We start from the raw sequence: 12,656 nt of genomic DNA, 5'->3' as shown, positions 1-12,656 counted from the left end.
CGACCTTCGAAGGGGCACTTTGTATGTCAGTATGAAGTAAATACGGCACATACCTCAGTTTCCCTGAGGGAGTCTTCCCAGTGGATGACTAAAGTTCTTGGTGTGGTGGTTTGCAGTCTGGACTAAGGCACGTGGGGGTTTTTGCTGATGACCTCTGTGAGGGTCCATCAGTGACGGTGGCGTCCACACGCCTCTTTGTTCATCTCTTTATTGGTTTTATCTTCGGTATTTTGGTGTTTTTTTCTGGTGCAGGCTTCACTTGCAAATGAGACTTGATTCTTTATGTGATTTTAAACCTGGTTAACTCAAGAAACCTCAAGAAGTCATAAAAGAACTCGGAAATGTGCAAATCTTTATTTTCATCATGAAATCAAACAGACACACAAAGTCAAATAATACAAATGCAAAAATTCAAATAACACTTATAACAGGAACACATACTTTAAACAAGTTTTTTTTTTTAATTTATGAGTCTGACTGTATTTAAAAAAAAAAAAAAACTAAACTAAAAAAACTAAAAAACATGAGACCAATACATTCTTTTTTGTTTTCTTTCCTCTGGCTTCAGGTATGAATGAAGGAATGCCTGTGATTGGCTGACGATTGTCATGTGACAGCCCGTTCCATCCCTTCAGATCCAGTGATCCACGGGACCTGAGCTTCGTTTCTCTGGGCTCACGGTGTTTCCTCGCTGGGCTCCGGTGCAGCAGCGTGGATCCTGATGGGCCAGAACTTCCTGCAAAGCGTCCTGACTGCAGCCTGGAGACACACAGCACCAACCACCCCGAGTCCTGCAGCCACCAGGAGCTCCGGAGGAGGTCGGGTCCTGGTCTGGACAGGCATGAGGACCTCAGAGGACCCACTGAGCAGAAGGAGACTTTGGTTAAGTTTCATTCCAGAACCGAGGTGCCTGTTGATGGCTGGACTGACCTGGCAGAAGTCCGTCCTGCGGTGAATCCGGTGATGCTGTCTGAGGGAGGATCAGCGTCTGCGTATGAACATAACCTCCGCTGAGGGCAGAAAACCAAACCCTGGTACCCTCGCACCTCCAACAGCCACAAAGAAAAGACGTCAGAGAGATACAGTCCTGACCTCTGAACTGGTCTGAGAGGATCCACATGGACCTGGATTTGTTTTCAAATCCTTTCTTCATATCAATGATGTGCTTTGGTGTTTTAAATTAATTAAAATTAATTAATCCAGTTTGTAATCAGATGTCCTTCTGTTGTCTTTGTGGATTCAAACCTCAGTCATGCCGACTCCTGAAGGCCAGATCCAACAGCAGTTTGGTTTAGTTCTCTTAGAATGTTCAACTGTGGTTCTGGATTCAAACCTCATCAATGCCTTTGCCAAGTTTAAAACCTTTAAGTTCAGTTTTTATATCAAATCCCCAAAATAGACTAACAGCTGCTCAATCATTCAGTGCTTCAAAGGTTCATTTAAAGGTGTCAAAACTTCTTAAAGTCGAACACGAACCCATCTCCTGATGCACTGACTGTGTAATGTTTTCAGGTTCTGGGTTCAAATCAAAGGCTTTGTTGAGTTTTGATGGCGAACAAAGAAATGAGAACTAAAGATTGTGAGAACAAAAGACACCAAAGTTGGCTCAGAATGTTGGAACGCTGCTCACATGTTTTTGAGGTTATGGGTTTGATTCTCTCCTGAGTCTCCAAAGATGTAGGCGGTTACAGAGCCAAAAACTAAGACCAGTTGACATTTTACAAGAGGATGTAAGACCTGAAACCACATGGACAGCAGCAGTACAGCAGAAAACACTGAGGACTCAAACCCAAGTCCTGAACTGAAACCGAACGGCTGGAACAGCCAACATGCTGCTGGTCAATAAAACAGCACTTTAGCTTCAGTTAACCTCAAGTGCTTCATGTAATCAGATTAAGCTGTTCATAGGTTAGCTAGTCATGCGGGGCGGACACAGGTGTCCACCATGGTGGGTTTGGGTTGGACCAGACCAGCTGTCAATCAAATGAACATATTCACCTGAACGGTGCTTCCCGCCGGACAGTCCATCCAGTCTGAGCCTGACACCTGGATCTGGAATGTTTCCGGTCCAGTGCATCTGTGTCTGTAGCAGCGACCTGCAACTGAGCCGCTCTGGTTCTGATGGAGAGACAGACACAGAGGGAAACAGGAACTATTTACAGATTCAACATTCAAAAGGCCTGAAGCACCTGAAGCCGCCTCTCAGTTACACCTTTGATTGTTGGAAAACAAACCTCTGCGGTCAGGTTGGAGAAGAAGCAGCGACTGTCGAGTCCGAAAGACTCGACGCTTGGGTTGTCCTGAGCTGAGGGCGGGGCGTTCTCCACCCTCCAGCATTCACTCTGGACACAAAGTCACATGATCACACGGACCACCTTCTGTTGGACAAACAGGACAACCAGACTTACTCTGTTCTTCAGGGGCTTAAACACCCGACACCCCTCCAGGTACGGATCAGTCTGGCACTCCCCCTTGTGGAGATGCAGATAATGACAGCCAAAGCCACTGAGGAGAGAATAAAATCAAATAAAACCTGCTGAATCCGTCGGAGCTACAGAAATGTGAGAGGACATCATCGTCCACCTGCCCGTGCAGAAAAACCATGAGGAGTTATGTTGACAGGTTGACAGGGAGCCAAACGTGGATCCTTCACCTGCAAAAACAGAACTGATCCATCATCAAACTGATTCATTGATTAGAGTCATTCTGATCAAGTGTTCCCTCACCGCGTCCCCACACCAGATTCTGAGCCTGGTTCTGGTTGACGGAGTACCAGCCCGTGTCCTGCAACGCAGCCAGCGTGACCGGATCGATCCGTCCCAGGTTTGTATCTGGCAGCATCGCCGCCATGATGGAGCCCTGCAGGAACCGTGACTCCCAGTGAGAGGACACGCCCCCTGGAGGTGCGTCCTGCAGGAGGAGGAGGGACAGGCTGGTGTCCAGACTGAAAACATGTCTCAGAGGGTTCGCTGCTCCCTACCTGGTTCTCCAGCGGCCCCCCCAGCTCGGGGTCGGTGGACTCCAGGTGCCTCTGGAGGGCTGAGATCACAGACTGGGTGTAGATCCTCATCTGACCCGATCCATCAGGGTGAAGGGCTCGGACCCGAGGAGAACATCCAACTCCTGCTGCAACCACGAAAAACACAACAACAACCTGGTTCAGCTTCCTGTCTGAGTGGGAGCAGAACCAAAGTTCTACAACGTTCAGGTTCGGCTGCAAAATGTAAACGTGAGGAGTAAAAATTAAAAACAGCCTCTAGAATCAAACAAATACTTTTCCACAATCAGAATTCCAACACAAAAAGAGAATTCCTGACCAGGGGCCAAAATGTAATGACCAATTCAAACCACACGGTGGCGTCACTGTTCAAGTTTTAAGGAGCCGTTTGAGTGTGTTTATTTTGTCGTAGCGCAGTTACAAAGAAAAATGAAGTCTGTAACTTTGTACCTCGTTATTCTCTTGGAATTGGAATGTTCCACATTCCAGGTGACATTTTATGTTCACTCACTAACGATGAAAAGAATTTAATAAATTAAAAACATTTACTGTCGTGTAACAACATCAGACGTACGGAACGTTTGGAACAGTGACAAATAAGGATGAACCTGGAGTGGAGGAGGAACAGTCTGTCCAGGTGTGGAAAAGCTCTTTGGAGAATCCAAGAACGTGGAACAGTTCATGGATCACAGTCTGGAAAACAGACACAGCAAACAGTTTAGATAGATTTGAAATTTTAAATGAATCAATTCAAAACATTAAGTTATACAAACAACTTTTTTCTACAAATATTGAGTACAAAATGATCTAAATTTTAAAAGAAACAAAAAATTGTTCACTTTTACAGCCAGTTCTCTTTAAATTAATAAGATCATCAAAGCCTGACTGCATTCAAGAGACAAGTGAGGGAAGCCACCAAGAGAGTGTTTGTGCTGGTATCTGTTGTACCTGCACGGCAGTGTTGTGTCTGTATGCGGCGGTGCTCAGCTTGTCCCGGCACACGACCACCACGCCGGCTAAAGGCTTCCCGCCGCTGTCGGTCTGGCAGTGGACTGCGTAGGCTAAAAGTGAGCGCTGGGAAATAAAGAGGAGGGTGACATCAAAGTCATCTGTTACTCACAAGTAATCTGACACTGGATCAGCTCAGAACATTAAGACAAACATATCTGCTGTTATATCTCCAGACAGCTGATTTAAAGGTCATATTGATCGGCTAATTATTTGTGATGACCTGTGCGTCGCTGACCTCGGCCCTGCACTTGTCGGTGGTCTGAACCAGCAGGTACATCAGGAAGTCTGTGTCTGGGACTCCGGCGCCGTCGGGTCTCAGGACAGTCCGGCGAGACGAGTCGGCCTCTGGGAACACATCACATCCACGCAGGTGTTCATCTGGGATCTGAACGTGGCGGAGACAGTTTAACACAGTGAAATATGTGCCAAATCGTAAAGGAGCAGTGAAAGTGTTTGAGGAGCTCACGTTCACATCCAGGCAGGTCTCAGTCCGGTAGAAGATGTTGGCTCGACCACACCTGAGACCAGACGATTATTAATCTATATACAGAGAGACTCTCAGGTTACAGACTCCACAACTTGACTGACTGGAGGAGTCGAGTTTTGGGGCAGAATTTAAAGTTCCCTTGGACCTATCACGTACAGCACCAGAACCTGGACTAGGTTTCGCCAGATGCTTATTAATCCAATTATTAATTCAGTTTGATATGACAGCTGTAATGATGGAAACAGTTCACATAGTTTGGGAAGAGCGTTTTTACCCGGAAACAGCAGCCTTTTGTTTTTACTGGACAAGATAACTCAAACACAGCTGAACAGATTTCCTTCAAACTTGGTGAGACTATGACTTGGAGAGACAGCTAGAGGTGATTTGATTTTGGAATATTTTGGCCAAAGGTTAAAGGTCAAGGAAAGCACAGTCTACAACCTCCACTCACCTGTTGTAGTTGGCGGCTCTGGAATCCCTCCAGATGAACTTGCAGTATTTGTTCTGATCCCTGCTGAGCAGCAAAGGACCAGTGACTCTGCGGACTGAAAACAAAAACCAATCAGTTCACCCTCGTTAGTGCCACTGAAGTAACGTACGTCTGGTAATAACGGTACCTGACAGCAGAGATGACACCGTCCCAACCGCCTCGCCCACAGCCGCCTCCAGCTTTGCTTGCTCTGACTCTGACAACATCTGGCTCTCTCTTGTGACCCAGGTCCGGATCCTGATTGGCAGTGGGGCCTCTCTAAGACTTCCCCTCTGTTTTACTGAAAGGTCACGGAGAGGTGACGACCTCTGCCTTAAGTGTCTCACAAGCTGCCCATTCTGGACTCGGGGTCCGGTCTCCTTGGGTGGACTGGTTGAAGCTCGGACTACTCTGACCTGCGCCTGAACCTCATCAAAGATGCACTTCTGCACCGCCACAGGAACTTCCACCAACACCAACACCAGCACCCCCACCCACAACGCCGGCGCTAAAGCCATAGTTACCATAGCTACCATAGCATCAACTGATGGTGGGGACAGACAGGAGCACATTTATTTTGTAAATTACAAGCATCTCATGTTTTATTCAGAAAAATCAAAATACACAAGTACAATTACCAAATGAATTAATTTTAATTACTTGTATAATTGTGCTGTTTAATCAATTTATATTTAATTTGTTTGTGTCTGTGATAGTTTCTCATTTAAACTGCGATGGAACTTTTTGAGAACACTATAAAAACAAATTATCATAAACGGATGATACGTTGAACAAACAGGAAGCTGTTTGTTAAAATTCAGAATTAATTACATTCAGCGTATTTTCAATTAGCTATTTAAAATGCTGCAATGTGGACGAGAAAGAAAACTCAAAGACTGAAAAGGGGGGGGGGGGATCAGCCCCATCAACAACCACCCTGGAGCCGCTCGTGTAATGCACGTATGTGAGGTTTTATTTTGAGTAACTCTGATGGCTTAAGGAGTAAAACTCTTAACCAGGCTGACAGGAAAAAACACTATTTTAAAATGCAAAAAAATGAGACCAGTAATTTGCACTCTGACCTCTCAGAAACAAGTATGACGCCAACATGAAGCTCATTTTTAAAAACAGTGAGTTTGACCATCACATTGTTTATGGTCAGAAGATGTTAAACACACGTATGAAGGAGCACAGCTGATCTTCTCTGAAGGTCAAACCTGGATCTTTATTTGTTGTTGCTATAAATAATCTGCAAATGTCTGAGTTTTACTTCACGTGTCTGACTTCTACAAATATAAAAACTATATTATCTACACAAACACATGCACACAGTCTGAAGGCCACGTTTTAAAGTCATAATTACCGCGCCAGCCCTCAGACGTCAGCTGAATCCTTCTCCTCCAAACGTGGCTCGGTTCTGCAGCGGCGGTCTGAACACTCGTCCAAGACCAGCGGCCACAAACACAAAGAGCGCCGTCCCCCCGAGAGTCGCTGTGACATTCCTCACCCAGAGAAGATCGCGCCTGCTCACGTTTTACTACCCTCAGAACACACGCAAACACATCAAAGTGCAAATGTTTTACTCTCGGCCACATTTTTACTTATATACAGTGAAACAGACCCGAATAAAAGCTTAAAATTAAAGTCACATTCTCTCTTATTTACCTCAGGACATTGAAAGTTTAAAACTCAGACACAAATACATTCAAACAAAACCACTTTAAAAGGGAAAAAAAAACAATATAATAATACAAATGCATGAAGGAGTATTAAGAAAAAAAAAAAAAAAGGTCATACAAGGGATTTATTATTGTTATTAGTTTTGGATTTTCTTCTTTTAAACAAATGCAACTTCCGGTTCTGTGTTGAATTTATTTGTGACATTTCGACTTCCTTCTCAAAATGCAAAATGAGTTTAAAAAAATAAATAAATGTCATTACTGTACCTTGATGGTTTTTTTTTTAACACTCCGTCATACAAATGGCACACCACAAGTTTGCTGTGTCAAAACGTCATCATTCCCTCGAGTTCAGGACTTTTTTTTTTTTTTTTGTCAATTCTCTCACCTTTCAGTATCTCAGAATCAGGCACTGAAAAGATTGTGTGTGTGTGTGTGTGTGATAAAGTGTGTGCAACGTGCATCATCTACACAAACCTCCTCAAAAAGGCACTTAAACAGGGAGCAGATTTTTTTTTCTTTTCTCAAGAATATCAGCGAGTGGCAGAAGTACATAGAGGCGACACTCTCCGCCGTCAAAGACTAAAATGCAAACTCATCCACACACGTGCACTGACATTTCTGTCACCATGCCTCAAACCTTACGGTAGGACAACGGTCTGCCTCGGGGGTGGGGTGGGATGAGGAAGAATGTTTTGTGCAAAAGTTTACCTTCAGTGTGCACGCTGGCAGAATTAAACTCACATTAAAGCATGCGTTTCAGCTAACACACAGACGCAAACGCATTAAAAACAAAACAAAAATCAATGGTCTGATTGAAGAGAAGGCACCAGACTGGCACAGGGAGGTGAGTCTCGCCAGGCGGTACTCCTGTGCTTCAGTTCAAACAAAGCTGGAAAGACCGGATTACCCAGCAGCGTTTCTTCAGGACAGCATTGGCACGTCGTCCTCCAAGGCAGCGTCCTCCGACAGAGGGATCAGCAGCACCTCGTCGTCCGAGGAGAAGGAAGGGGAGCCGGAGAGGGGCATGGAGTTGGTGGAGGAGGGTGAGGCTCTGAAGAGGGAGATGCTCAGGCCCAGCGTGTGGAAGATGGAGGCCAGGGAGGGGCTGCTCAGAGGCGTGCGAAGAGCACCTGCGGGCGGTGCTGGGGGAGCATACGGAGGCGGAGGCGAGGAAGCAACAGGCTGGAGAGAAGGAGGAGGCGGGGGCAGAGGAGATGGCGCCACCTGCTGCTGCTCTGAGCGCACCAACAGGCCAAGTTTCTGAGGCGCCGGCTGGTTGACCGCTTCCACGGCTGATGAGGAGCTCGGCAAAGTGGACTGACCCACTTCCTGACCGGCAGGGGGCGTGTCCGACTGCTGCTGGCCGGAGCCGGACGTCTGAGTGGGACGAGAGGGAGGTCTGGGAATTAGACCCCACCTCCTCATGCGGCGCACTGCCCGGCGGACGAAGCGGGGCCTGCGCCTGCGGTGTGGCGAGTTGGCGGCATCCTGGCGGAGGAGCTGGAGAATCCCTCTTAATGAAAGAGATGACGGCTGGCGTGGAGGGTCGGGTGACGTGAAAGACAGGAGAAGAAGAAATAAGAGAAAATCAGTTACAAGCCAGTTTTGGGTTTTTTTCAGCATTTTAAAGCGTGAAAGATGCTGCAGCAATGAAGAAACGGCGCAACTCAGTAAAAACAGCACAATGTGGTATCCTTTAAACGAGATAAACGAGTGTTAAAGGAGGAGACGCTCTCTCACCTCATTAGGGTTTTCGGTGGGGAAGTCCTCCACTGGAGGGATGATCCCCTGGGCAATCAGCTGACCGTAAGAGGGAGGAGCCTGTTGGTGAATCAGCTCCGCTTCCTGGCGGCTGATTGGAGCAAACATGCTGCAAAAAAACAAACAAAAAATAAAGAAAAAAGTTTTTTATACACACACACACACACACACACAAAGAGCTGTCCTTTGTCTAAAAGTCCATCATTTCAAACTGCACAATAATTCAGTTGGGTAATAACTAAGCCGACTTCTTGACGGTGACACTGACTATAACGGTGCCGCAGGGCGGACGTGAAGGTGACGGTTTATGACACGCAGCCTGGAGGCTGTTTTTGTGTGGAAACTACACACCAGAAAAACAAAGTGTGCTTCTTCTGACTCAGCGATCAGCAGAAAGTCTGGTTCAAGTCACAGAGCTCAGGTCTGCTGATGCAGACAAAAACAAAAAATGCTGCACGACAGCAAACAAGCAATACAAAGACAAATTCTGAAAAACAAAAATAAACTCAAAGGACAAAGACTGAAGTGATCGTCAGACCTGTACTCCCGGGTCCTGAGTGAGTACAGTTTGCAGGTGCAGCCCATGGCGATAACCAGCAGCAAGCCGCAGATCAGGCTGCCCACTGTTGCTGCGGTGATGACCTTGCGGGGCAGGAAGGCGGTGCAGTTCAGCTCATCCGTTCCGTCCTTGCAGTCGACCTGGCCGTCACAGCGCCAGCTCTCAAACACACACCTGCAGACATGACAATGAGTCGTTTGTGTCAACGAGCGTGCAGGAATGAGGACTCGTGTTCACGTAGCGGGTTCAGCGACGTGCACTAACCTGTCGCTGTCGCAATGGAAGGTCCCCGGCTGGCATATGATGCAATCCCGCTCGTCGCTGCCGTCGGCACAATACAGCTGGTAGTTGCATCTCTCCGTTACTGGGTAACACACCGGCCTGCCGGAGTAGTGACTGGACACCACCGCCCTCTGACCCGTCATGCCGCAGGCAAACTGGTTGCGGGAGCAGCCCCTGCAGCCCTCCTCGTCCTTCCCCGTCTCAGGACAGTCCCACTTACCGTCACAGCGCTGTTCCTGTGTGTAGCAGCCGCCCGCTGCCCCGCCGCACCTGAATTCCCACGGCGGGCAGTAGGTTCCGACACGGAAGGTGGCATTGAAGCCGCTGCCCTCTGAGCCTGGACAAGTCCTGTAAGTCAGCGACAGACGGCCCGTGTGCGATTCAACCTGAACCGTTTTGTAATTTGAGGTGCTTGTGATCTGAAACAGACGAAGACAGAGATGGTGTGTTAAAGGTCTGGATTCCTGGATCCAGACCGTTTTTGTAGCATCACTCAGACTCACGGTTTTAATGACGTCCCCGTTGCCCTGCTCTCCGTTGGTGACGGTCAGTGTGTCCCCGGGCCCCAGCACCAACTGCTGCAGATCCAGTCTCAGGGGTCTGGAGTCCTGAGGGTCCAACGTCCACACGCAGAACAGCGGAGGACCCCGAATGGCTGGAGGTGAGAAGGTCCCATAGAAGGTTTGGATGAGGCCTCCACAGGGCCACTCCACAGGAGTGGGCGTCACAACAAGCTCTCTACGGTCCAGAGGCTTCTCTCGATCCACCTCAGGCTCCTTGTCCCCCCTGTCTTTCAGCAGTGCCCAGAAATCTGCATCAGCATCCCTCTCAGATGACCTGTCTGGGCTCTTGTGTTTGTCCGTGTCACGGGTCCTCTCTGCAGACACCTCCGATTTGGTTTGTTCTCCCTGTGCATCGTCAGACCCCAAGATCCCAGTCGGTTCTGGAGTCCGGGTTTCTTCATCACAGCCCTGCTCATCAGTACCGTCCTCGAGACACTCCACCTGGCCATTACAGCGCCACGTGTAGGGCAGGCACCGTCCATCCAGACACCCAAAGGACAGCACTGGACATTCAGCAGTGTCTAAAACAAACACAGAACATTACAGACTTCATCGTAAAAAGATAAGCACACCTTTCAACCACTTCCTCCTTTTGTCAGTCGTCACGCAGCACATCATTAGCACAGAAGAACAGAGCGCCACGCTCTCACACCTCTGGCGTAGCTCAGCCGGAATGATGACACAGGAAACAGATGTGGGAGGAAATGGTGCATCACTGTGATGTTTCCCCCTTTGAACTCCATCGGCTGTGGCAACGTGGAGCCGCACAGAAGAACCGGTTCACCTCCAGCTGAAGATTTTATAGACACCCATTCTTTTTTGCACCGAACAGAAAACTGGGAAAAACTGAGAACATATTCAGAAAAAAGAGAAGAACTTTAATCGAAAAAAAACATTACACGTTTCAGATTTGATTCCTAATGTGCAGCAGGCCTCATGATTTCATTTGGACTGTGTTTAAAGACTCCTCAGCAGCTGTACCTGAGAATAATGGGTTCTCCTTCAGAACCCTTGATGATCCAGCAGTCGGAGGTAGAGACAAAGCGGTTGGACCAGCTGTGGTAAGCGGAACTCCTGATCTCTCCCCATTTACTATCCAACACTTGAAGGGAACGCCCACATCGGGCTGAGGAAAAGCAGGACAAAGGTACAAGAGGATAGAAATTCAGTTAAGATCTATGAGTGATTTTATGGTGTCACGTCTGCATGTTGTGAGAGAAAACATCATCAGCTCAACACCTGAACAATACTACAATAAAACTACAACTGAACTGACCAAAAGACCAAAACACATTTGTTGCAGGTCTACGGCTACAGAATAACGACAGGTTCATAAAATATTAGATACAAAACTGATTTCATATCATGCAACCCCAGTGACAGTTTGTCTCCTTACCAGAGCACAGAGCCGGTTTAAAACAGCTCCAAGCTGAAAACAGAAAAACAACAGAACAAGTCAGGGACCAGCAGCCACAGACAGAAACACAAATCCACAGAAATCCACTCACCAACTACAGAGAAAACCAAAACGGCACAGAGGCGGTAAGTGACTACCATTGTGCTTTTCCACTGAAAAAATAAAACTTGAAGACTTAAAACAGTGTTTTAAAAAAGTCAGAAAAGAGCCATTTCAGGAAGATTTCTTCAGGATGACTTCATCTGTAATGGAAAAGAGACAGTTGATTTAAAACAAACAAACAAACAAACAAAACGTTTTTAACAGTAAATCATCCGTCATACATGAGACTGACTGATTTTGTTTTCTGTCAAAACACTTGTACGGTCCTTAAAAAACAAAACAGAAATCATACTAATTGATAATGAAAACGATCCTTGCTCTCAACCATTCCTCTTTAACTATCGCATTAATAAATCCAGCTAACATCCACGCAGACGTCTGGCAGAACTGTTTATTCTGATCCGGATTCGTTTCAGTCTGGCAGAGTTTACACACAAACCGATTTCCTTCCGTTTAGTTCCCGTCGCCAAAAACTGCCACTTTAAAGTCTTTCGGCTCATCTCCCTCTGTGTTAAATCTCTTATTTCGTTTAGCCCTGGATTGTGATTTTATAACGTCCTTTGAGGCAGTTTCGCTTCGAAGAGGAAGATTTAACGGCTAGCTTAGCTAGCTAAGCTAAATGCTAAAGCTAATATCCTTGATTCCGTCTTGGTTTTGTTCGCTTTGTCTGGGACACGACACTCCGAACAAACATTTTCTAAGTGTTCACTCAGGAAACTGACGCTGAAAGACTACTAATGTGTACGTGAAAAGGGGTAAAACTCGATTAAAAAGAGGAGAGTCGAGTACAATATACCTTATCAGTCGACCCGTCTGTTGACAAGTTCTGACTGGGCTACTTCCGGGTGTTTCCGGCGCCTGACGACAGTGGGCGGCGCCTATTGGGTTTGTCTCTTTTCATTCATAAAATAAAACTTTTTTTTTTTTTGCAAAATATTCATATTTCAACCGTTCGACGAATGTTTTAAACATACAGTTTATATTTCGACTGTCAGTAACTACAGTCGGTAAGATGTAGTTTTACGTCTTAACACAAGATGACGCTGTTGGTCGACTCTTTACAAACACCAAGCAACAATTAAAAAATAAACATAAAATAAAATAAAAAGGATGTGGAGTCTCAAATGGAAAGAATGCCCCTTCAGTTCCATATATATATATATATATATATGTATGTATGTATGTATGTATGTATGTATGTATGTATGTGTGTGTGTGTGTGTGTGTGAATTTTTTTGTTTGTTTTTGTGTACTTCATTTGTTATCAGAGTCGCATTTTTAAAATAATTTGTGACTTGTTTTTACTGAAGTAATCTTAATTTAAC

At 46.3% G+C, this 12,656-nt stretch overlaps 2 protein-coding genes across 3 annotated transcripts; both read right to left on the bottom strand.

Moving 5' to 3' along the window:
- Positions 1-547: 547 nt before the first annotated feature.
- LOC117505073 (leishmanolysin-like peptidase 2) lies at positions 548-6,022 on the bottom strand. Of its 2 annotated transcripts, XM_034164599.1 has the most exons (14): positions 5,114-6,022; positions 4,948-5,041; positions 4,476-4,527; positions 4,245-4,394; positions 3,947-4,072; positions 3,607-3,691; positions 2,981-3,126; positions 2,727-2,910; positions 2,584-2,653; positions 2,409-2,505; positions 2,235-2,342; positions 1,999-2,118; positions 931-1,046; positions 548-862 (listed from the first exon to the last, which is right to left on the bottom strand). In XM_034164599.1, exons 1-14 carry the CDS (start codon positions 5,535-5,537, stop codon positions 676-678), a joined length of 1,959 nt encoding a protein of 652 aa, XP_034020490.1. In that variant the 5' UTR covers positions 5,538-6,022; the 3' UTR covers positions 548-675. The 2 variants fall into 2 exon arrangements, with proteins under 2 accessions (XP_034020490.1, XP_034020489.1); XM_034164598.1 differs by having other exon boundaries at positions 2,981-3,123; positions 4,245-4,527.
- Positions 6,023-6,968: 946 nt separating this feature from the next.
- lrp10 (low density lipoprotein receptor-related protein 10) lies at positions 6,969-12,194 on the bottom strand. Its single transcript, XM_034164597.1, has 10 exons — positions 12,128-12,194; positions 11,321-11,471; positions 11,209-11,241; positions 10,794-10,938; positions 10,465-10,658; positions 9,753-10,333; positions 9,232-9,668; positions 8,947-9,141; positions 8,388-8,517; positions 6,969-8,180 (listed from the first exon to the last, which is right to left on the bottom strand). Exons 2-10 carry the CDS (start codon positions 11,367-11,369, stop codon positions 7,569-7,571), a joined length of 2,376 nt encoding a protein of 791 aa, XP_034020488.1. The 5' UTR covers positions 11,370-11,471; positions 12,128-12,194; the 3' UTR covers positions 6,969-7,568.
- Positions 12,195-12,656: the final 462 nt, after the last annotated feature.

The sequence above is a fragment of the Thalassophryne amazonica genome, chromosome 23 (genome assembly GCF_902500255.1).
Source record: "Thalassophryne amazonica chromosome 23, fThaAma1.1, whole genome shotgun sequence".
Classification (NCBI taxonomy): domain Eukaryota; kingdom Metazoa; phylum Chordata; class Actinopteri; order Batrachoidiformes; family Batrachoididae; genus Thalassophryne; species Thalassophryne amazonica.
This window is presented reverse-complemented; position numbering and strand designations above follow the sequence as displayed.